This window comes from Idiotropiscis lumnitzeri, chromosome 17 (assembly GCF_059441095.1).
Source record: "Idiotropiscis lumnitzeri isolate Australia: NSW breed Sydney's pygmy pipehorse chromosome 17, RoL_Ilum_1.0, whole genome shotgun sequence".
NCBI classification, from domain to species: domain Eukaryota; kingdom Metazoa; phylum Chordata; class Actinopteri; order Syngnathiformes; family Syngnathidae; genus Idiotropiscis; species Idiotropiscis lumnitzeri.
Window position 1 is genome coordinate 7,920,717 of NC_142407.1, and position 25,425 is coordinate 7,946,141.

The following is a 25,425-nucleotide window of genomic DNA, read 5'->3' on the forward strand; positions in this document are numbered from 1 at the left end:
CCCTAAAAAAAAAAAAGAAAATTAATGCTGGCATTGATTAACGTGAAGCCGGCAGCAAACGAGTACTTCAAAGTATGCGATCATGTGAAGCCCCGACCTGTCATGACCCGTGTCGGTCATGTCAGGTTTTTTGTTATTATTTTTCACATTTTTGCCATGTCCTGGGTTTTGTTTATTTTGTCAGCTGAGTGGGGCGTTTCCCCTCAGCACTCGTCCCCACCAGCCACGCACCTGTTCTCCGTTAACCGTCACACACCTAATTCCCATCTGCTCCCCTAATGACTGGACTACTTAACTCAGTGTCGGTGCATTGCTCCAATCCAGGACTGTCACGGCCGCTCCCTGATCTTGTTCTCGTTCTCGCTCTTGCTCCCTATACACCCCCCATATGCGCTTGTCCCGATTGCTCGTTCTCGTTCACGTTCATGTTAGTTTGTCGCTGTCTTTGTTCCCCGTCAAGTTTAGTTCTGTTAGTCACGTTTTGTTTGCCCTTGTTACTTTGCACCCGGCCACGTTGTTTGTCCTTGTTTGATTCATTTAATAAATTCCCTTTAAGTTACCCTTTTCCCGGCTTCCTCGCACCTTGGGTCCTTCCCCACCTCGCCGACCGGCGTACCCTGACACGACCGTGAAAAAAGCCTTTGAAAACCGAGATCTTCACTACAGCCATCGGTGAGGCAATAAATTCAACTAACCCCTTATGTTACGTGATTATTAATATGAAACGCAGACTTAATTACCTCTGTGACACACGAGAGTCCTGTAACGAAGCATCACATGGATCGATTTTAAGCAAACGCCAACAAAGCCAACTTAATCCAGCCAACCTTACTATTGTCACTTATTGCCTAAGGAAAAATCAGAAACGCGTTTAAGAGTGGCAGTGTATTTGTTTTCAAGATATTTTCACGTATAAAATTGACTAAAATAAAAAATAAATAAATAAATAAAAATTATAGTCAAAGTGGGGACAGACCATTAGAATAAATTTTGGCAAAAAAAAACGTATTTGACAACGCTTAGTCATTTTGGACCAGAAGATTTCTCTGAGGTTAAGGAAATTGTAATCATATTGGCATTCCTCTCTTATATGTGTGATGTGATTAAGTCCGTGGTATAGATTTCTTTAGGTGGTTAACTCGATCAGTATATTTGCTGCTGCGAATGATAGTCTACCTGCAGGATCTTGCATTCGGTCCATAGTTTCTATGGTTCTCTAGCTTTTCAAGAAGTATTACTCACATGAGAGGTGGGGGGTGGATGTGCTTTAGAACAAGAATAATTCCTTGTGACTCAGGCCAGGATAAACAACGGCCTTATGCTCAGACAGAGGCCAGAAAAATTTATAGTAGCATACAGCCCAAAGCAAGACTCCAATGAGAGCAACGGGGCAATCAGAAGTGGTCCGGATGCTGGCCAACATCAACAGCTCTTAGAGCCCGAGTTAATGTTTGACATTCTTGAGTTACTTAAACTAAACACGAGGTTCTTGTTATATAGTATAATACTGCCCTCTGTAAATGGTGAGCCCAGTTGGAGATCACTTTCTTTTGTCAGCTGCCCCCTCCCTGGACTCATGCTTTCCTTATTGCATGTGACGGTTACTTTAAGTTACAACCATTTACCTACCTCCGCCTGTCAGAGTGGTCTCGGTTTTTAGCAGAAATGGCCTCGGAGTGTTTTTCTTTCCGATGTGAAGAATTATTTTACATTGAGCTAAAGTGCTGCAGATTTATTCATGAGTTCTTATTTAACATGATTGTTGCAGTAACTGCATTTTGGGACTCACCTGCTTGTTCACATACTTAAAATCATTGCCAAGCCTCAAGACTCTTAAATGATATGTTTACACCACATCGGCCTGTTTTATTTATATATATATATTTATATATATATATATATTTGTTTTGTTTTTCAATTTTGGGGCTCTGTGCTTCAAGTGACTAGTGGGCGGGCACAGCCCACGATGGCCCACCCATAGGGAATGGGTCTGACTTCAGGTGTGGTCCTCCAATCATTCTTGAAATTTCCTAGAACACTGCAGAAGCCTCAAGACTAAAATTTCATTTCTGATTTTAGTGCAGAAATAAAAAAATGTCGCACAAACGTATATTGGCATTGTCTCCCTTGAATGAAGATCTATTTTTATTTTTATTTTTATGATCACTTATCAGTGAGTGGCAGCTCAATCTTGTTTTGTGTGAATGGGATGTTTTTAGTTTTTTTTTATCTTCATACAGTCATTATTTGTCACAGTTTTTCCTTTTGTGTGAAACCTCTTACTCTGTAAGGATGATTACATTGTGGTTGCATGCCAAGCTTGATTTTTTTGCTTTTTTTATTATTATTATAAAAGGAATTTCAATTTTATTAAGTTTTCCATTTTATGCCCCCTTTTGTTGCTCTGGGAAATTTACATACCTCTATTCCTGGGGAAAAGAACGTAATGATAGCAATTTATTTTCTTTTCTCTCCCCCCACTAGAAGTGTGAGTGCTTCGTTTAGCGGTACCTGCGAGTGCGACAGGCGGCGGGATGAGAAGTGAAAGAGAGCAGTTGATTAAATCATCATCAAGTCGCAGCACAGAAAGTCAATTCTGCTTGCCGTCTAGAATGATATCCTTTTATCTTAAAGTAATGAGCTATGGCACTTTTGCATCGGATAATACGATGAGTTCCATTAGGATGTTCCATTTGCTTCACAAGCAAGGGCAAGTCATTCCAGCCGGCTTCTCTCTTGGCAATCAAAGCAATCGGCTGCGCAAGCAAGCAGGAGAGGGGAAAACGAGGGAAAAAGATAAAGGGGGACTGAAAAAAGAAAAGTTGCTCCCAACATGATAGATAAAACTCAAATAATGTTGGTTATTTGAACCTGTCGCCTGCTCGCGTTCTCGATTGCGCTGCGTCGCGCCATCGGAACGAGTCGCTAATGAGTACTTGGTGTGGTGTCACATTCTGACAGGCCTCAATAGATTGAAGTTGTCAAGGCAGCTAATACGCACCTATTGTCTGCGGCTCCCTTTAGTCAGTCATGTGTGGGTTGCCATGAGAGATGTTCTGAGCAGAATGAATGTCTAAAAACGCAAACCGGTTTAAAAAGAAAGATGTAACCTATTTGCACTTATTTGGAGTTCAAGTATTGAGTCACACCGATGTATCAGTGCTGTTATCTTCTCAGTAGGCCTCACATTTCAATTACATAATTAACCAAGCACTAATTTGTGCTAGAACTACTACCTAGTCGTCCAGGCGTCCAGAGTTCAATATTTGAGGATACACGTTGAGAAATGACAAAAGTAAACTTACACGCTAATGTAACTTTTATGTTCCGCACAAGTTACTGCCCTGTTATATTCTACAATCTCAAGCACTCGATTTCCTCTCAAATAAAACTCATCTGCAGCTCCTCGCCAACAGCCACATGCTGAGTGGTAAATATAGGATACCATCATTCATATCATTTGTTGTTTTTTTTTGTTTTTTTCTTCCCTCTGATTATTTAAGTTGAATTGTTTTTCGTCTATTATTATGTTTTGGTTGTTTGAAGACAATTTAGGCTGGTGTGAAAAAAAAAACAAAAAAAAAAACACCATTCCGCTCAGGGCCTTGACCTTACCCAATGAAACAGCAATGAACTACACTGATCCTGTTTTCCATTGGACTGCATTCTGACCTCACAAATGTTCTTTTGGATGAATGGACACAAATTCCTACGCATACAAATCTTCCTAATAGAGTGGAAGCGCCGCGTGTACCTCCATAATTTCTTCCTAATTCAGTTCCTGCAGGCCAATTATCAAAATACATCTTATTATAATTACAACCTTGACTCCTTCGTTGATTCATTCTGTAGAGGAGGGTGTTGGCTTCTACACTGCATTGAGGATGAATGTTGGAATGCCGTAGGAAGTGGGGGAGAGAGGGAGTGAGAGAGAAAGAAAGAGCAAGGGAACGTCTGAGGAGTGTTTGCCCAGTGCGTTTATTGCCTCTGCATAATTTATGAGTTGCTGGAGCTGACCATCATGGCAGCATGCCGCCGGCTGCCCCTAGGGCCATGTGGGACAGGCCTGTAAATTGGATGCTATGCTCCTGCTGAGCTCGCACGGCCCCTTTTTAGCATCCTGCCTGAGAAACACACAAGCCACATGGCCAGCTTTCTACCTTTGTACCTCTGTAGGGTCCGGATCAGCAAAAAAAAAAATTTGATTGAAGCGGGGGGGGAGAACGATAGAGAGCCAAGACAGAAGTGCCGTCTGTCGCTTACTCCCTGGGCTGTCAATCTTTTCATCCTCTTCTCTCTCGCCCTCGCCCCTCCACCCCCCCCACACACACACACATATATGATGCCAACCCCAGCCTATATTCCCCCCCAGTGCCTTCTTCATTACTGACTTCAGTGCTTCTCTGCACCTCAGCCATATGCACAACTTTGAGGCTGCCAGTCACCCAGCATGACACTAATTAGTTGATAAAGAATTAAGTGGACCTTGAAATTGAAATTGGAAGAGGGAAAAAAATGAAATCTAACCACCTTTTTCCTGTCGGCATTGACAAGGTTGCCTTCCTCCTCTCCCTCTTCACCCCCAGCCTCAAGCAACGACCCACTACGTGGAATTCTAATTGTTGTCAAAATTGTTGTTTTTTTCAAGGGCGGGGGGGGGTCATAATATGCATTACGTGTTTGACTTATTCACACTGTCATTGAAAAGATTCGACATGTAATAAATTTGAAGTGTGTTGCATGGAAAGTTCATCCAATATCTGACTTGTCGTTCTTTCTCTTTTAGTGTGACACAGAGACGGACCAGGATGACAAGGTATGCGATAGCATTGTGTGTGCGTCTGAATCACTTTTCATTTCATTTAGGTCTGACAATCAATGGAATTAGAATTAAACTCCATATGAAAAAAAGACAATGATTGATATAAATGTTCATAATGAATCTAAATTTGACTTTTCCGGGTTTCAATTATTGATCATGGAGTCAAATTTAGGGTTTTCTTTTTGCTTAAAGACAATCTGGCAAATACCATGTTTGGTATTAGATCCCTTAGTCATCCTCTTCTGCATTTTTTTTTATCTTATCACTATTTTGGTGTTCTCTTTTACTTGTATAACACAATCACAGTGGTCCTTTTTACATGTTCCTGGTTTGCATCTAAAACATCAATTTACCAAGCAACCCAAGGAATCAGGTTTTCCCCTCAATTGTTTCCTCTAGGAATTGAAATATATCTAATAAATGCATTCTACTCTGTGAAAATAATAATGTAAACAACTATTCAAGTGAAAGCAGAATACTCAAGGATTCACAGGCTGTATAACATGTTTCCGTCATTAGTCCAATTATTAGGCAGCTTTTAGAGAATGTGCAAATGAGCATGTTTATTATTCGTGAAACACTTTTGTCCCCCCCCCCCACATGCAATCATTTTTGCTAAAATAGTGAAGAAACAATGATTATTGAACTTGGCTTGCCATCTAAAAACAAAAATATTGCCAGTGGGAAAATATGACAAATATGACTTTTGAGCAATTGAATCAGACACTTTTCGAATCAAGTTTTAAGTAATTTTGGATAATTATTCTAGCCTCAGTTTTGTGGAGCACCTGAAAGGGATACTCAATTTTTTCAGCAGCAAAATGTTGTCTATAATGAATTTGATAACTACATTATTTTTCACATATAATTGATACCTTTAAAAACATATTTTGCCACATAATGACTAAAAATGACCTCTCATGCAACCAGAGCTCATGTAACAACCAATCACGGCTCCGCTTGTGAAAGTTAGTCCAGGTATTCCTTGATTGAGCGTTGTCTCATTAAACAAAACCAATATGATCCCATGAGTTGTAACTCGCAAAATAGATCCACTTTAAGAGTTTAGTAATGCTTTGTGCCCGTCTTGCTTAGACAGTGCCGCAAAGTGAGTCATTACTCAATGTTGTCGATTTAAATGGGTCCTGTCTTTGTGGTTTCCGTTTCGTTTCTGCAAGCAGGAGCGAGAGCGTTGCCCTATAATCCCTCAACTGACGGTATTAATTCACCCGGGCGCACGTTCCGCCTCTGACGAACACCGTCGACTCCACCTTGCTGTCATTGATTAATTGCGTGTTAAAGTAACAGAGGAGTGAATTAGTAAATAGGGACCCCGGTGACAGGGGCTGCCTCATGTCTTCTGTCTAGTTGTTAGGGAGTAATTTGAGCTCCCGCGGGACGCTTTTACCCCCTCCGGACTCCACATCACCTCTGTCACTATCTGCCCCTACCAGGCCCTTTCTAATCTTCGCCCACTGCCCCTGTTGTGATTTACATTCGGTGGATGATGCGGTCTACTTTACAACCCCGCAGAAGAGAAGGATGCTAAAAAAATAAAAATTTAAAAAAGGAAAAAAAAAAAAAAACGGAATCGTTTTAATGGGTCAAATGTATTCCAATGCAGACAAACGTGGCTTATTTAGTTTCCCTTCAAAAGCAGGAAATGGAAAAAGTGTCCCCTGGAGAAATCATGTTCTGCCTGTGTAGCAGGTCTTTGCTGTGTCGACTGGAACTGCCAGGCTCTGATAAGACACTATTTGGATCTCAGAATATGCATGTGTGCGCAGAGAGTGTTTGTGAGTGGACGTGCGTTTGTGTGTGTGTGTGTGTGTGTATGTATGAGCGTGCTTGGAAAATAAGAGCCTCTGCGTGTTACGAAAGGACGAGCCCTTTCTAAAACGGTAGCGTGTTAAAGCGGAGGATACATTTTCGAATCAATATCCATGTACCCATTTTAGATGATAAACAACAAGCAGGCTCACCGCAATCACTCACAACAAAAGTATTATTTGCTCTACTTGCATGATCAATAAAGGAGAAAATATTTTTTAGCTCCCCGGTGTGTGTAAGATGCATCATTTAAATCTACCCCAAGGATTAGAAAATGATTCTCGCATGTGCATTTATTGCCATGTCGCAGAATCCACTTTGCTTGACACCACGATGCATGAAAAGATTCAATTTAAAGGTGAAATTGACCACTTAATGAAAGGGATCCCGGAATTTAAGATGTAACTCTACATTTGGATTACGATGGCTCACTGATGAAATTCGAATCTCTAAAAGGAACGATGCGGGAAAACTACCCATAATTAATAATATAAATTAATTCCAATTAAATTCCATTGCATTCATGATTATTAACAAGTTTGGATTGGACTTTGAACTGTGCGTCTTTTTATTAAAGAGGCCCATCCCCGCACGATCAGGCACCCTGGCAACAACCTTGGCCAGATAGATTGCTGGGGAAAACAGCCCAACATAGGTTAGAGTACCAATATGAAATTTCTTTCAACGCCAGCCATTAAAAAAAAAAAAGCCAGATAACAAATTTTGTGAATTCTGAGTGATCTTTCAAAGCTCACGGAATATTGTCTTTCACGACTGTAAACACTAAAATGACCTCAGAGAGATTCAACTCACTTCTTTCATTAATCACATCCAAAAAAAAAAGCCATTTGTTTCGAGCTTATTCATTTTTAGTAGTCAGCAGTCGATTTATGGATTGGTTTCACCTATTTCGGAGCGAAAGTAAAGAAAAGAACCTGTTTGTTTTTTTCTTTTTTAAATATATATTGTAAAAGGTAACAATTACTTTCATGCAAATATTTTTTCTTTAGTGATGGCTCCAACATCTTAACAGACCTTTTCTTCTATAACATACCAACAACAACAATGGAAATGTGCTTTTGATGGCAACATAATATATTTACAAATATCGGCAGTGTAGCAATTTTCCATTTGACAAACTTAAACTATTTGCACGCTGTTTAGTAGTAGTAGTATTTAGTACTGTGTGTGCGCATGCATCGAGGCGCTTATGCATGTGTGTGCATTTTGTCATCACCTCTACTTCGAAATGTAAACAATCTTCGTCATCAAATCCCTCTTTTGTGACACCCTTGTAGTAGATTTTCAATAACTAGCTGCTTGTAACGCTCACATTTCCAGAGAGCCGCCATGTTCCCAAGCATCCACTGTGATCTCAGCCAAAAGAAAGACACCCAAGGCTACATCTGCTCGCCATATTTTATTTGATTTATTTTTACTTCCCCAGCTTAATGATCAAACTTGATTGTTTCAAGACTTTTGTTTGCCAGTTCCCATGCAAAAAAAAAATTAAATTGAATGAATAAGTAGTTTATGATCAAAATAGTTGTCTGCAATTGTCTTCATTGGCGCTCCTCGTTAGGATTCCCATTGCATTGTATACCTTGCGCTTTGCTACACATGTGCAACACACTCCAAAAATATTGGAACAGTCAGGTCAATGACTTGTTTCTTTTTTTTTTTTTTTTTGGAGTAAGACTTTTAAACCAAATGATGAATATTAGACAAGTGAAGAATATTAATATATCATCAGATGCAGAGGCAGAACATCTCTTTTCTTATCTTTTGATGACTTACCACTTAAGGATCACAGGCGACCAGTCCAGGTTATTCCATGCCTCTCGCGCAGTGTGAGGTCTGACAGGCTATTGCATGAGAACAAAGGGTAAAGAAAATGAATGACTTACACAATATTTTGAATTTGAGCAATAGGGAACCATCGTGTATGGCCATTTGTTCGGTCTCGTGTACTGGCTGTTTCTGATTTGCATGTCAATCGGCATTCGATATGTCTGGTCAGCTTGGTCCTCGTTATGATGCTTTGTGATTGTCTCAAAATGTGGTTTATATGCATCCACTAAAGGTCAAGTGACATAACCTCCTCTCGCTTAAAATACATCTTTTATCGAAAACACTTACTCAAGAGTCATCATTCAGCTCCCAAGTCTGGACCTCAATTTTATAATATTTTCAGGAGCACTTAGGGGGTCGCTCTTAGACACGTTGACGCTTAAGTGATTTTGCTCATAAGTGGCATCATGAAACTACTACTTACATATTTTAAGATGAATAGCCACTAGTGCTCGAGTGCTTTTCAAATTAACCATTCGTATATTTGCAGCACTCAGGCCTTCACAGGTCTTAATCACATTTGAGCTTGTAAAAATATGTTCCGAAAAATGGTGTTTACTTGATGCGATAGCATCCACAAACGCTACATGCCGTTATTTTCGATATTTTTGTTTTATTATTAATGTCCAAGCCAGACCATACCGTAATGCACCGTAATGTGTGTAGTCATTTGGGGCAAGGGATCTAAGTGGGTGCTTTAGAGCAGCCGGAAGAACCTGTTTGTCCTTGACATAAAATACAATTTGCTATTTATCTTCCTTTATTGTTTTGCTGTGTTTGCCCTCTGGCAATTCTCACAGAAGAGTTGTGTTTCTCAATGACTTGGCAGCACTGTACATAAAACCAGTTTACAATCCACCCCCCCCCCTACCACCCAAACCCGCCCTCCCTGCACCGCAGTGGGAAAGAAGAGTAATAAAAAGGAAAGAGCAACTTGTCAGCGTTAAAAGATTATGTGTTTTGCCCCCTCCAAAGGAGGAGAGTAGTGTTTACAGGCTTGAGTGGGTGCTCACTAGGTTGAGGCTGAGGCTGATTGCACTAGAGTACCCTGTCAGCCAGTGATTTGTCATGTACTTTATCATCCTTGTCACTCTGCGGAGCGTTGTCATAGGTAACGTTCCCGCCTGGCCCCCTCCTCCTCTTCCCCCCTGCGCTTTGTACTCAGTCAGTGCAGGAAATTTGTATTTACTTTGGGGGAGTGTAATTTGTTCCTCATGGATAATATGACCCTTAGCGGAGCCGGATCACGGGTTAGTTGAAGTGATATTTTCCGGTAATGGTAGTCGTACATCATGGCTGTCAGGGCGGGTTAGGAGGCGAGCACATTATAGCTCCATTTTAGCACTGCAGGCATCTGGGATTATTTTCCATAACCAAGTATGACATGACCGCTCTGCGGAGTGCATTAAATTTTTACTAGCTTTTTTCCCTCCCCCTGCAACTTCTGTGGCTTTACCCCCGGTCTGGGTCTCAGGGCTGCCACAGTGATGGATACCCCCCCGAGTCCCAGTAGCCCTGTCCAAGGTTAGCGGGTGTCACAGACCTACATGGCTCCCCTCCATCCAATAACTGGCAAATCCCTGCTCCCTGTGAGGCAAATTCACACAGGAACGTGGCTCGCCACCATCTCATATAAACACAGTCACAGGAAATGAGTCACCGTGTTGGATGTGGGAGAAGAAATAGAGCTGCATCTCATCACACCCAATTGCCAATCTCCACGGTCGTCGATGCTTTGAAGGCGAATCGGAAGTCGATCTTATGCTGTCATATTGTCTTAATTGCACATTAGAAGGCTCCACAGAGGAGTTGTAATCATTGACTGAAGTCTTTTGGGGTCTTACTATTATAACGAAACCAGCATATACCAGCTAGAGTGGGTATAAAAATTCCTACACACAAGATTGTTCAAATGCTAAGTTTTAGTGAACGAGACCAAAATGTTTTTTTTAATACACAATTAAAGCAGCCTAGAACTTCAACTCAAGTAAACTTTAATTATAGAGCACTTGAAAACAACCACAGCTGCATGCAAAGTGCTGTATTTGACCAAAATTAAGACATTTCAAAACAAAGATCGTTCAAGTAATAAATCACATAAAACGGTAAACATAATAAAACTGAAACAATGTCGAGTCTCATGATAAGTCGAAAGTTAAAGAAGAAAAATGAGTTTTAATCTGATTTTTAAAGATGGACAGAGAGGGGCCTTGCCAAACATTTATCGGGAGTTCAGAACAGAAAAGACTCCCCTTAATCCTCTGTACCTTCAGTAGCATCTGGTCCGCCGACCTGAGGCACTGGGCAGGTGCGTAGAGGAGCTCAGGGAGGTAAGAAAGAATCTTTAAATCAACTCTGAAATGTACAGTGAGACATTAAAGGTGAGGCCAGAATTGGAGTTAGGTGTAACAGCATTTTGGACCAACTGGATTTTTTGGAGGGATTCCTGGCTGACTCCAAAATAAATTAAGATAGTATTTATTTATTTTGTTCAAAGAGAACACTTCCAAGGAACCCTCACGTATACATATGTTCATTTCAACTCTCTCCAACATCTGCCATTTGATCTTCCTTTCCTTGGCAGCAAGGTCAAGAAAGTAAAGGCCATCTCTGGCCATTGACAAATGGTTGCCCCCCCCGTCTGCTAATCAGTCGAGTCTCTGAGGTGGATGAGCAGGCGTCGCTCATTAGGGCACCCTAGATGAGAAATTAATGTGGAGATTGTAGGGCTGGCAGAGAGCCACAACGATGGGCCCCAGGCTTGGGGGAAAGAGGATGTTGGACGGATAGCGCCTGTCTGATGGATGACCTGACCGGCAGGGAGCCAAACTCTCCAGATAGCCCGGCACATGTGCTAATGTTCGCACACACCTGTCCTCTCCCTGTTGCGGCCGCTTCCCCTCTGCCAACAAACCACCATAGTGTGGCCTCTTCACCCAGAAGCACAGTAATGGCATGGCAAAGAAGGAGACCAACCGAGAGAAGGTTAGAGAGTGCCCTCAATGTCAGATCAATAATTGAGTTGAAGCAGCCATTAAAAAAATATTGTGTGCTACGCAGGTTATTTTTATTGCCATGTATTTTTTAGCATTAAACATGCCTTGAGTTGTATTAATAGTGTCGTGTTTGTACCTTTCGGCGCGATGGCGATGCGTGGGTAGACAGAGTCACACGACAAGGAATCTTCTCTCGTCAATTTGACTTGCCTCCAGTAACAATGAAGTCACAATCACAGCTGTTATCGTTGGAGATGATACACCGTGTTGTGTCGGTCTCTAGCTCGGGCACAGACAGCGTTTGAGCAGTGTCCATGCAGTGAGCCGCGAGTACCATACAACAAGATCAATCTTTCATCAAACGGTCTCGCGATCATAAACGGTAGTCATAACATCGCGTTGCATTCATAGGCTGGGAAAAACCAAAGCCCGATAGCACTGCATAGTCCTAGGCCCTTTAACAAGTTAACTGCACTACAATAGTTAAACACACTGTCTTCCAAAAAAAGAGTGTTTTGTACCTTAGGAAGTTTTGTTTTCAGCATGTGAGATTTGAGAGAGCACCGCAACTTCAAAATGAAGTGTGCAGTGTTTGAACTTGAAGTGTTAAGTGGAACACAAGCAAACATACGACTAAATTATAGAAAACTATCAAACCAATGATGTTGGTGGAGACAACAATCACACAAAAGCGAGCTTATTTTTGATTTAACTGAGCCCAAGTGCCCTTCCTTCAAATTGTGGGACAGAACACCTGAAAAACTGCTCTGGGAGAGGCCAGCACTGGATAATTGTCACACTGCCCTCAAATGACCCAGATGCAAGGAAATCCAGAGTTGACAGAAGTTTTGTCATGTGGCTGGCTCCAAACCCACCCTTAGATCATTCAGACATTCCAAAATTGCATTGCTGGTTAGACAATGTCACCCCTAACCCAATAAAATTAAGGCTTTCATAAGCTATTTATTAAATTTGATTCTTTGAGAGCTGTTAGCCACCAAAACTGAGCTTCACTTTTCATTTGATTCATCATTATTCCACCATTCATTTTATTTATTTTTTGTTTGTTGTTTTTAATGCAGTCCACATATTGTTACTTTAGTCAGGACATGATCTTTGGTATTATGTTTTCACGACACCACTCTCAACCCCGTTATCTTGTTTCGGGTTGCCTATCGCAGCTGACTTGACTGACTGGTGAAAAGCGGACTACTTGCTGACAGTTATAGTGCTTTTCCAATAGATTTGTTCAGGGCAGCGCTCTTACAATGGAACCACTTTTCAGAACCAGAATTGGTTCTAAAACACAGGCCGTCAAGGGCCGTGTCAACGCGGTCATCTGATTGGCCAAGAGCGATGCAGTAAGGAACTCAACTGCACATGCCCATTTTCTGGGCCCTCCGGCCTTTGCTTAAGGAATAAATATACAATATATACAAACGTTATTGTGTTTTACAATATTGAACCATATTTACAATTTCATATTCACATAGTACTCAAGCACTTTTTTGAATAGTAATCGCACATCCAAAGTTGGCTTATAATTACTTCTACTAGTCGCGTAAAATGGTGCAATGATTTTCTGCACAACCAAATTCCTTGTGTGTTTTACATGCTCGGCCAATGAAAATGATTCTGCTATGTACTGATGGGTGAATTATTGATGCTTGGGCTGAAACTTTTCTCTGCTCACCGGGTCCCATTCACGCGAATGAGAAGTTTCCAGCCACAGAGTTGAGCCACTCTCCCGGGCCCAACATTGTGTCACCTGCATCGTGGATGGCAGCTTTGGGCAGCCGCCGGAAGGCTTTGGACCCCGCAAAGTTAGGAACAACAAGCCGTTAACTCAGAGAGACCGCCACATGAATAAGACTGAACTCTTCATTCGGAATGAACGAGCACTAGCGGCAAGCTTTGCGTGCTACTCATGGAAATTACTATTTCACGATTTCATCCGTGGTACTTGTGAAATTGTAAATATGGTTATTTGTTGATGTAAAACAAATAATATACAAATATAGAGTATATACTACATTTTGGTCTTAACGCCAGGTAGCTGTGTCTCATCGGCTTAAACCCGGAAATTGCTTTTTCGTCTGCGTGAAAGCTTCTCTACATTGGAGTCCCTGATCTCGCCTCAATCCCGCCCTGCGTCTGTTGTAATGGAAAAGCAACGAGGGCCGTGTGGTGTGGTACTGGGTCAAGTAGAGTGGTGTGGTGCTCTTTGAGGCTAATGAAAAAGTGGGATTAGTTGCAGGGCACATATAGACTTAACTTTCATATAGTCACTGAGTGGGAACTGAACCCATGCTGCAACCAAGTCAGATGACACCATCAGTGACATAAACATATTTATACAGTGTTATCTTTTTTTAGCTGCTCACTAAGATGGTCTCGCAAGTTTTGCCGGCCTTCCGTGCACTCATGTCTACAAAAATTTCGACACTTCTGACTGAGTGTTTGACTTCCTCAAAACGAATGTGGTCTTGTTGATCCAGCCAGAAACATACTTGAAATTATTTAAAAAAATAAAAAAATAAATAAATCATAGTCTGCCAGCCTGAAATTAAAACTGACATCAATGATTTAACTTCTTTTTAAAACATCACATCAACAAGGCTGAATGTTGTCTGTCATTGAATTAGCTGACATGTCATACTCCCATTTCTTTTCACGTGTTGAAACAACACAATTCAGAGCTAATTAATTCCATTGCATCCTGAAAAAAAATTGAGTTTACAACTATATGAGTCATTGTTTTTAGATGTTGACTTTTGAAATGCCACACATTGTACATGTGGGAACAGTTTGGGGTTGCAGGCAAGTCATCGCTATTGTTTCAATATGCTCGTAAATTATGTCATCTTAATCTAGTATTGGGACCCACAGCTGTCCCCCGTCTCCATCAACTTTTACGGGAATTTTTAGTTATTGCAATACATCTTTCTTAATTATTTTCTGTTGCGCCCCCACAGGAAGAAGAAAGCATTCCGCGCACGCACACCATTATTAGAAAAAGTGCATTTTGTCTAAAACATTGTTATAAGTATACCTCTGTATGGCACTGTAACCTTAATGTTAATGAAAACAACAAAAAAAACTAATTCCAATAATATATAAGGTAAGAACTGGATGGAAAATTTGAAGCCCCAATTATTATCTGATTGTGTGTTTGTCTTCTGATAAGCGTCTCAACGAAACCCAAGCGTAACTGTAATTGACAGCAAGGTTTATACACGGAAGTGGGCATTGTCAGTCCATCGGTGCGTTCAAGCCGACCCACTTGGGCCCAGTCCGCCCCTCGTCGGCAACAGCCAATTTGTGTCGAGAACACACGTTTGCATGCGGGCGTTGCACTCGCAGACATGCAGCCAAATAAAGAAAATAAAATAGAAAATATCCGAGGGACTGAAAGGTACACAACGACTTTTTTTTTTCTTTTTTTTTCGGCTGCATGTCAGGTGTGTTGCACCTTTATGTGACGTGTTTCTGGTAAATCCTTTTTTAACGCCTTTTGGCTGACTTAGCCTTACTGGAAATGCTGCGAAGAACTCATAGACGTACTCTTTCTACAGTCATCAAATGTATAACTACTTTGGCGTTAGGGCATAGATTTGACTAAGGGTCAATGCTTATCTTGCGAAATGGTTTTACAAAATTTATACTTTTACACCTGTGTTGAAGTGGTCAACCTCGGCATCCATTTTACAACCAACCAAAGTGAATACTTCCACGTTTGACAAAAGCAAGGTGACTAATTTTGAAATTAAATGCGGAAAAAGTAATTGTAGAAAAGACTTGTTTCAAAAGCAGTAATCTAATTCTCACTGCAAACTGAGAACACAGGGAATGGAAAATAATACGATCAGTCACAAAAACCATGCATATGCTGTTTGACTGAGATGTTCATTGTGGTGAAAAGAAATGCAATCTCCATCTTTCCTGACCTGGAAAAGAAAAATGTCTTAGGCAAAGTATATCCATCTATCAAACACTTTTCAACTGACTGCCCACATATAGAGCGAGGCTTTGGCGTGGAATTATTGTATTTTAAAAAGTGAGAAGTGAAAGTAAAGAAATCGTGCACACTCAATCACAATCAATCCTGCTACAATGTACAGTCAATAATGTGCGGAAAACATTACAGTGCTTCCTTGACTTATGGGTTGAATTTGTTGTGACCAAACTCTTATGTCAAATCAATAATACCCATTGAAATGCATTGAAATGTTACTAATCTGAATGTTACCTCCGAACCAACCCATTTTATTTTTTATAAGGAAGATAAACACACTGTTTTGTTTAAAAATCTAAAAGAAAAATACTAACTACATTTTTACACTGATTCTGAATATGTCCTCGTTTCATAATAAAATGTAAGATATAGTTACATTCATGAATTAAATGTTGAGTTTACCAACAGGTAAATTTTCTGAACTATCAAAGCTATAAATTCCAAAAATCGTGAGGTCCATATTGCAGAAGCTTTTATACGTCAAATAACGATCTCAAAAACCTATGTTTGAAAAAAAGATTTTTTTTTTTTTTAATTCGCTTCAAAATTATTTTTAGGCACACAAATCCATCTCTTATTAAAAAAATAAATTATGTTGACCAGTGTTATTGGAACACGCAGGAAGTCACACCAACTGTATTGTTGTATGTGTGCCTTTAATCGGTTACAACCTTGTGAGCGACATCAGGAACATAACTGATTTGCTAATAATACGGTGCAGCCGTGAAATTGGATCCCCAAAAAGCAGACCCAAAATACCAACTGCACCAAAACAGATTTATTGATTTAAGAAGCATGTAGCGTGAGTACAAACAAAAGGTGCATGCACAATTCTAAGGTATCAAAAAATATTGAAAAAAAAACACAAATCCGAAACGTACAGGTGAATGGTGCCAGAATACGATAAATGTAGCGCGTATTAAATAAAAAAAAAAAAGCCAAACTCCAAATAACTCCAAAACTTGCCAAATGAGAAAGTACAAGGACTACAAAATTGATGTCGCAGAGAACATTGGAGCTAAGCAAGTTGAATAGTCAGACACAAGCCCACAGCTGCACCTGCATCTATGAAGCTGCTGATTACAGACAGGTCACAAGTATGTCGCTTAAGCTCCGCCCACCTAACTCCTATCACTGCAACAGAAAAGAACACAACTGAAAATAGGGACATGGTTCTTCTGTGTGTGCATCAGCGTAAGTTTTGCCCTACTCTACCCGCCTGCTAGTCTCCTTATTTCGCATTTGTGTGTTTTGGATTGTTTGCCCAATATTTGAGCCCATATAATCATCACTAACCAATACATTGAGCAAAATTAAGTTCCTAACATTACTTGGCATGAACCAATGCATTCATGAACATCGTCCGTTAAGCGCCATTTGTCAGAGTCACAAACGAACCTGCGGACAACTTGTTGGTTGAGTGAGCTCATGAAGCCATCCGCCGGTTTATGGCAGCGAGCAGAACCTCAGCTCCTCGGGTGGCTGTTCTCATCTCTATTTATGAGGCAGCGTTGCCAGTTACTGGTGTTCAATAATGGATGGCGTTAGACGTCAGGTTCAAACCTGTGTCTCTGGGAACAGGTCGCCTATCGGGGGGGAGGGGAGTTGTTGTTATTCAGCGAGCCCTTTGCAGCGCCTATATGTTTTCCGTCATGCACTCAGTCTTCATCCCTCATTGTGTGTGTGTGTGTGTGTGTATGCCCTCTCTCCCTACTGAGGGTGAGCTCTCACACGCCAAGGTTAAAGCTTCTAACTGTGTCCGGCGGATGTCAGTCAAGGCTTGGCTCACCTGCGCATCAGCTCCTCCCGGCAACTGGGTCATTGACTCTCACAGACCTCTGCCCCTTTATTGCTCCTTTGTCAAGACTGATTCCTGCAAGCAACTTGCTGGCCAGTTGACTGGCTCCTTACGCTGTCGTCCCACTCTCCCAAGCAATCTCGGTTTACCCTCACAAAAGTTTATCTCTCGAGCAAAGCATTTCTGCATCCGCTGTGTTGAGTGACAGATACATAGCCTGCACACTCAATATGATGTATTTATTTATTTATTTTTTTACACTATGTGGCAAGAGTATAAAGGCACACCTTAGAATCAAAACATCAATCATACAAGTCTTAAGATACACCCTAAAGTTTCTCGAAATCTTTCTTAACTCTTCATCCAACCAAACACTCCAATCCAGTTTCTGTAGTGCTTGTCCAGTTCAGAGTCTTCCCAAAACCATACATCCATCATCTGAAATTCCTATTCAGTTCAAAGTCAAAGGGGATGGTGTCCATCCCTTTGGGCGAAAGGCAGTTGTTGACAGTAATGAAAAGGGCACATAAAGCTAAAGATTTACCAAGATATTTTTGAACAGTTCTATCTTTCTAGATAGAAGCCATGATGTAAAGTCAGATCTAGTTTGTCCCAAGCCTATTTTGTAAATACGTTGCATGTGGGATGTTGAAGATTTCAAATGTCGTGTTTAGCTTCTTTTGAGTCAAAATGCTGTGTTTTAGATTAAAGTATGAATGTTGACTATTTACTGAGATTGGCTGGCAACCAGTCCACGGTGTTCCCCGCCTACTGCTCGAGGACAGCTGGGATAGGCTCCACCACCCCCGCGACCCTCGTGAGGACAAGCGGCTTAGAAAATGGATGGATTGATGGATGTTGACTATTTAAAAGACCTCCCAACATGGATTCATTTACTGTTTTATGGGCGCTCAGACATCCTTCATGAGACCTCGTCTTTTTGGCATCCAGAGAACTCTCTGTGTGTAGTCATAGACCACAGGATACCAAAACTACAATAATGATCACATTGTTAAAGTCAAGCAAAACAGTGAAATGTTCCGTCTTGACATTTTAATGACTATTCATCCAAACGGCAAAAACAAAACCATTAAGTGGTGGCAATTGTCAATCGATATTTCTAGTTATTGTGCTAAAATGTCATTTTACTTTCCCATAAATAATATACAGAGCATGTCTCAATGGCAAATAAATGGTGTCGAGGAAATATGGCATCCATTCCTTCCCATGTTAACTGGCCCTAAATGAGGAAAATGCACAGCAGGCCTGTCAGAAGGACAATGATATCCCAGCATGCAGAGCGGTAACCACAAACAATTCTAATGACATCAGGGGCTTCGAGGAGGGTCTGTAGACCACCGTCCCCCACCCCATCAAACATCATTCCCCTTGCAAGTGCCACCAGCACACTGCTTGTTAGAGGCAGTGTAATTAGGTGGCTGAGCTTGTTGCAAGTAGCCCAGGTCACAGAGGCATGTCCAACCTCTGTCCTGATTGCTCCATGGGGAATTATTGACAAAACACAGGGAGCATTGCGTGTTGGGCTCTAATTATGTGTACAAGACATAGACGGCCCCGGGGAAATTAAATGAAATTCCCCAGCTTGATGGGTCCTTTACACTCAAGGGATCCATTCTGTTTCTTATTAAGACCAGCCATTGTCTGCCTTTATGAGGCTGCTGTGTAGAGCCCGGCACCAGCAAAAGGCTTTTAAGTGCCCCTTTTCATAGTGGCAATACATCAATGAGTCATGATGAGGATATTTTAAGGTGACTGTGAGCCATACTAAAAAAAAATCCAATAAAACACCACCATTTTTATGTTTAAATATCGTTCGCTAATACTGTAAGTGTAGCGTGCCCAAGTGATCTACTGAAGTGTTTTTTAAGGTCTAATCAGTCTGCTGTTGTAGTTTAGTATGGAAGCATCCAAGCCCCTCTGTCCTAATTCCCCAGACCCAGACGCCGGACAGGAATTGATAGTATGCTTGTACAAATGAAGTGATAAGAGGGTCTCACCCAGATTACATGAGGCCTAAGTGGAAGTGAGAAAGCTTATGGAGATGAATGAATTCATGAGGCTGTCGAGCACATTCTTAAGAATCAATGTAAGAAGGGATAAATCAAACATCCTCCATTCTTCCCTTGAATAGTTTCAAAGTAAAGCTAAGGCCAATGGCAGATCTCTCAGGAGAGGGTCAACGGAAGTATAGAGCTGTCTTTGACCTCTTTGTTATTGTGTCAAAAAGCTGAATACGTATTGTACGATTTAACCACCTCAATTCCGCAATTTGGATCAACAAGCCATAATCATGAGCACCTTTATAGTTGTTTCCACACTAGAAACAGAAAAAAATTGAACACCATTAATTCTGTGATGATGGTTGACTTATAGAAGAAAATAAATTCAGGAACAGACACAAACTTTTACGATAATAAAACTGTGTAGACAAAGGTTAAGTAACCTTTTCACGCACAAAAGTATAATGACAAGTTACCACTGTATAATAAAACATTAATAAATAAAACTACATACTTCATCAAGATGCCTGAAAGACACATCATGAAACGAGAACTATTTGTACTGCTCATGTTGAGCAGTCAGACCCTATCTTCTGCGTCAGTAAGCCCCATTTTCCATTCTTTATGCGCACTTTTTCTCACACCAGCAAGAAGAGTCAAAATTTGGATACAAAACCTATCAGGAAAACCTAGATAAAAATGTCATCTCTGTGGTCAATTAAATAGACAGATCAAATGTTAATATCAGCCAGTCCTGCCCAGTTCTATTTTGCCCTGTGGCTTACAGTCAGCCAGCTCACTGGCGCCTTGACTCTGGCATTGAGGAGAGAATAATTGGCGGTACATGCAGATGTGCTGACTGCCACACTGCAAAGACAGAAAGAGGAATGCAATGTGTTTCGAATGGAAAGTAGAGGTGAGTCACACTGGCGCGAGTGGCCATGATGTTTCTGCTGGGCGAGTACAATACAATGCAATGCTATTCATGTAGCACATGTCATCACAGTTGGAGCTATAACAAAGCACTTTACATTTGGTGTAATATAAATTTGCAGAAAATTAGAACACAAATTAAAATACCAGAAGAAAAGCAGAACAGAGACAGTCTCATGTTGAGTCGAAAGCTAAAGAATAAGAATGTGTCTTCAAACGAGTTTTAAAAGTGGACAGAGAGGAGGTTTATCCAACATTCAATGGGCGGTCATTCCATAGAGAAGGACCGTCAACAGGCGCCACCCCCACCTGAAGCTGCACTTAGTCCTCGGCACCTCCAGTAGCATTTGGTCCGCAGACCTGAAGCAGGTGCGGAGGGGTGGAGTAGCTCCGAGAGGTACGCTGGGGCACGGCCATTTAAAGATTTGAAGATGACCGGAAGTATCTTAAAATGCTAAAACTCTAAAGTGCACTGGGAGCCAGTGAAGAGAGGCCAAGATTGAGGTTATGTGATCCGTCTTCCGAGCTCCAGTTAAAAGACGAGCAGCAGCATTTTGCGCCAGTTGGAGGATATTAAACACTATACCATTAACGAACGGGAAAGGTGGAATGTCAGAATGTTGGCTAGATGGCCAGAGGTCAACTTCCATGTTCATGACTGCCCAACAGTGATGTGCATCAGCGACCAAACTTGTAGGCATACAATTCAAAAATAACAACGCGAAGAAGTGCCCTTTGGGTAGTGAGATAGCTCATTACCTATGTGCAACCTTCCATCTGCACTCATGGCTACTCTGGGAGTCGTTATGATTATGATGGAAATCTCACAAGCCATTACTGGGAGACAGCAAAGGGCTCACTGCAGACACACTAATGGACTCATTTGTAATTGGGCGAAAGGGAAAGAACTGTGTGAGCTCGTAGTGGAGGCACCATGACAAATAAAACGGAGTTGGTTTACTTGATTACATACAAATACTGTCCACCCTAACTTGGCTTCATCAGTGACTCAATTTTCAATGTCCTTTATGCTGGCAAGAAGCCTTTGGACCAATTTTCATAAACAACCAAAAATTCTGAGCTACTAATAGTGAGGAAAATGTCTATGGCAAAGGGAATGTGTCGCCTAAACCTTGCGAGTAATGGTGCATACATTAGAAGCCAGGGTGATTTTAGTGTCTGGTTACTTGACTTGGTGCCTGTTTCACAATCCGTAATGGTGCTCACACATAATCATTACCTCTCACTGTTTATCATAACACTGCAGAACCCTTCTGGAGTAATACCTTACTTATCTCATTCCTATCATTTATTTCAGCTTAATCAGGTTGGAAAACTCCAGGTTTATTCCCAACTCACATTATTTTTAATTAGCTATGTCTTGGCGTTTTAATCGTTCTGGTAGTCGATGGTTCGCCTCTGATTTGAGCAGGCTTCATCATTTAATGCTCAGAGATGAGCTAGGGCAGAGCTAGTCTGCTGAGATGGCGTAGCATCCAAGTATTTATCCTGTAAGGTAGGGGCACACCTAAGTCAAGACAGTTGAACTCTTTTTGGGATGTAAAACGACTTCTGGCTTCTAGCAGCCAACAACAGTCACTTGGGTGGAATCAACCTCCGATGGTTTTGGAGCCATCGTTGTCATGGGGACATTATTGATGCCGTCAATGGCGCTGGGACTGCTGGCAAGCCGCTATCATCAGCACCACCGCAAAAGAGAAAAGCACTGTGAAGCCACTGATACGAATAAATGTAAAAGTATTGCAAGGAGAGAAAAATGCATTGAAGCAGAAGTCAACTCAAACATTTTCCTTTCAATATGTTCCATCTTAAAACGGTTTTCTGACTAATCTCGTGTTTGTGGAATAAGAATTAATCAGACGAATCCAGTCCACCCCATTTTTTTTTTTTTTACTTGACCTTTAAGGATAAAAGCTTGGGCTGCATCACATGGGCATATTGTGTACGACCCCGAAGAAAAAAAAAACATTTTTATAAAGGCCATAATGATTGTTATATTCAAATGTTATGTTGCAGGCTATCTCTTTCAGATGCATAAATGCCCATTAAAATGATCCCATTCAGTCGGCCTATAGGGCAGATCATTAAAATGCCATGCGTACTACTTAGCATTTCCGTGTGTATCTTCTGTTTGTGGAGTAGGAGATATGATGACTAGTGGTAATTCAATATTGAAATGATGAACAAAAACGTCCAACTTCAGTGGCGTCACTAACCTTTATTGGTTGATAAGTCTTTATCCAGACTTTAGACGTGTGAAGGCCGTAGATGTAAGATGACAAAATTGGCCAAAAGTAATTAGTGCTTTTTTACAAAAATTGCATGGATAATATAATAAATTGAAACAACAATAACAGATTCAGTTCATATTTGGCTAAAGTCAAATTTGAAATATCACACACGGCAAACATAGAACAACTATTAGCTAGTGCTAGTACATTACTAGTTATTACATAGAGCAATTAATTAAACTCATGTTATAACATTTACCCCTTGATAATAAACTTTCATCTTAGTTATTCAAGTTTAACCTTGAGGCTTTAAAAAATATTTGCTGGTGGCACTTCTCCAAGTATGTGCGATGTTTTGGTTGCCTTTTCTGGCTACAAATCTCATCATGATTCGTTACTCAGTTGGGACTTTTGGACGCGGACAGTTGGACTTGTCAGTGATTTGTTAATTCGCAGCCGCAGAGCATCGCGTACCAATAGTGTCGCAATGTTGAATGTTTATGCTTCTCATCCAACCACAATCGAAATCACTCAAACTATCCTAGCGCGATTTATCCTGATTGGTGTCTTGACGAACAATAAACTAGAATTAACACTCTCCTCAATGAAATAGTTGCAACAGAGGAGGAAAGGGAGAAACTCATACCAAAGAAAGACGGATTTGACAAAAATGATACGGATCAAAAGAAGAGAGAGACAGATGGAAAGGAGGCAATAACTTGCAGCCATTCACGTGCTAAGCAAACATCGCTAACAGCAGCAAAATACCTGTTTTAACGTTTACGCTTCATACTCGGAGAGATTGTTTACATTCAGCTATCTATGGTTCGCTTTGTTTGAGTTTAATGATGCTGCCAAAAAAATAAATAATTGGCATATTATTGTCCATCCTGTGTTATTATTCAGGATATGTAACTATAGTATATAACAATCTCACAATAGCCTACTTTGTTTTTTTTATTGGGAAGTTATTTATTCATTCAAATAGTGACAGAGTACTGCTTTGTTATATTAATGATTAAATTACTTGTCAGAAAATAAGCTGACTTTCAATTTTAGCATTTCGTTGTTTAAAGTAAAAAAAATCGTAAATGGAATCGCAATCACAATATTGGTCTGAAAAATCGCGATATTTTTTTTTCCTCAAAAATCACACAACCCTAGTAGCAGCGCCCTTATTTTTGTGTGTAAATAGTAGAATGTACACATATTTGCGTAAAAATGTAGGGAGTTAAACTAGGCTTTAAAAATAACTACACAACTCGGCATTTCTACTTAAGTAAGGTAACAAAGTATTTTGACTTTCTTACTTACCACCTCTGCATAAACCAGAACTTGTGTTTGTGTTGGTGTCCTTGTATGTGTGTGTGTCTGCATGCTTCTGAAGGTCTAATACGATTGCAGTGACCTGGGTGATTTATCGATTCATTTGTGTGCTTGTTTAGGGACCTGATCTGCATTATTCATGTACATACTGGGCAGCACTGAGGGCATTTGCTATTTAACCCCTGCCCAGGTTAGGCCACGTTATTTTAATGTCTTTTACCAAAAGCAGGCCTCTAAGCCTCTTAGTTTGAATTACTAAAGGAGAAGATTTGGATGGAAATTGGCAAGCACAGTTCATCTATTCCAAACAACAGCGATCAACTCTGCACCCAGAACAGGTGGGGCCAGAACATTATTATTCAATTACCCCTGTTAACGGTAAACAATGCACAGCCCTTTCATGCTCACAACAGAAAGATAATTGGTAACCAAATACCCCGTGACATTCTGCTGCCTTAGTTCCATTATTTATTTGTCACACACCACCTGGCATACATGTGATGCGGCACTTGCCATGTTTTACATGTGCATAATTACTATTCATCTGTGTGTAATGCTGCTATATAAAGGATTGGAGGAGCTTTGGCATGTAGCTACATTTTCCATGTGAGCGATGTGACACTTATTTGATAACAATGTTCTTTTCCTGTGGGAAATATCACAAGAGTTTGACTTTAGGTTTAGGTTTTTAGTGTTCCGACATCGTAGTACAATGGAACGGGCAACAAGACACTGAATGACCTCTGGTTTCAACGTATCCTGTCTGGTGTCGCCACGGTGAGTCCCTTACATGATTTGTTTGGTGCAGTTTTTACACCTGCGTAGGGAGACAGCCACTCTACACCTGATCCACGCTACTGCTACGGTCCGTTAGCATTTTATTGGAGTCAGGTGCAAACCTTGGAATCCTACCTCCTAAGCGACGTAGTTTTTGGCCAGCAATATACTCAATCCGTGTCGCAGAGCCATTGCTCAGGTGTAGAGCAGTTTCCGAATCTGGAGGTTGTCGGTTCATTCCTCAATCACATTGAGTAACCTTGTGTACGAAATGAGCTATGTGAAAAAGTAAAAGATAACTTCCCTTGAGTGGCTTTTTTTTAATTCAAGAAACAAGTGAAATTTACTCAAAAACTCTTCTTGTAAAATTTACTTAGATTGCCTGAGTGAAAAAAACAGAAGTGGGTAGATTAGTGCAAAATTATATTCTAATAAGAGCTTGTGACTCGGTGTTGCATCTTTCTGTGCTACTTACTTCTTACGTACCTCGAACGCCGACTACTCACAGTCGGTGACGTGAGTTCAGTGAAGCTTTTTGGGACCGTCTCAGTGGTTCGTCTTCTGCCTCTACTTTCTTTTGATGGTTGTGTCTGCGTTTGGTATTCAGTGTGTTTTAATGAGGTGCAAAGTCGGAAGCTGTTCGAAATCAGAAAAATTAAAAAGTTTAATCAAAGACAAGAAAAAAAAAACAAGGCAAATCTGTAAAAGGTATTTCCTAATATATATATATATATATATATATATATATATATATATATATATTAGGAAATACAATTAAAAAGTTGTGAATCCCTTGTGTTTGAG

At 40.7% G+C, this 25,425-nt stretch overlaps 1 protein-coding gene across 15 annotated transcripts in view; it reads left to right on the forward strand.

The window, feature by feature from the left end:
* The window catches only part of auts2a (activator of transcription and developmental regulator AUTS2 a), a 273,760-nt gene that overhangs the window by 159,031 nt on the left and 89,304 nt on the right, over positions 1-25,425 (forward strand). For all 15 annotated transcript variants that reach the window (XM_088279612.1, XM_088279609.1, XM_088279617.1 and 12 more), the window contains one exon: positions 4,787-4,816. In XM_088279612.1, coding sequence (XP_088135738.1) covers positions 4,787-4,816 — 30 coding nt within the window. The remainder of the gene's footprint in view (positions 1-4,786; positions 4,817-25,425) is intronic.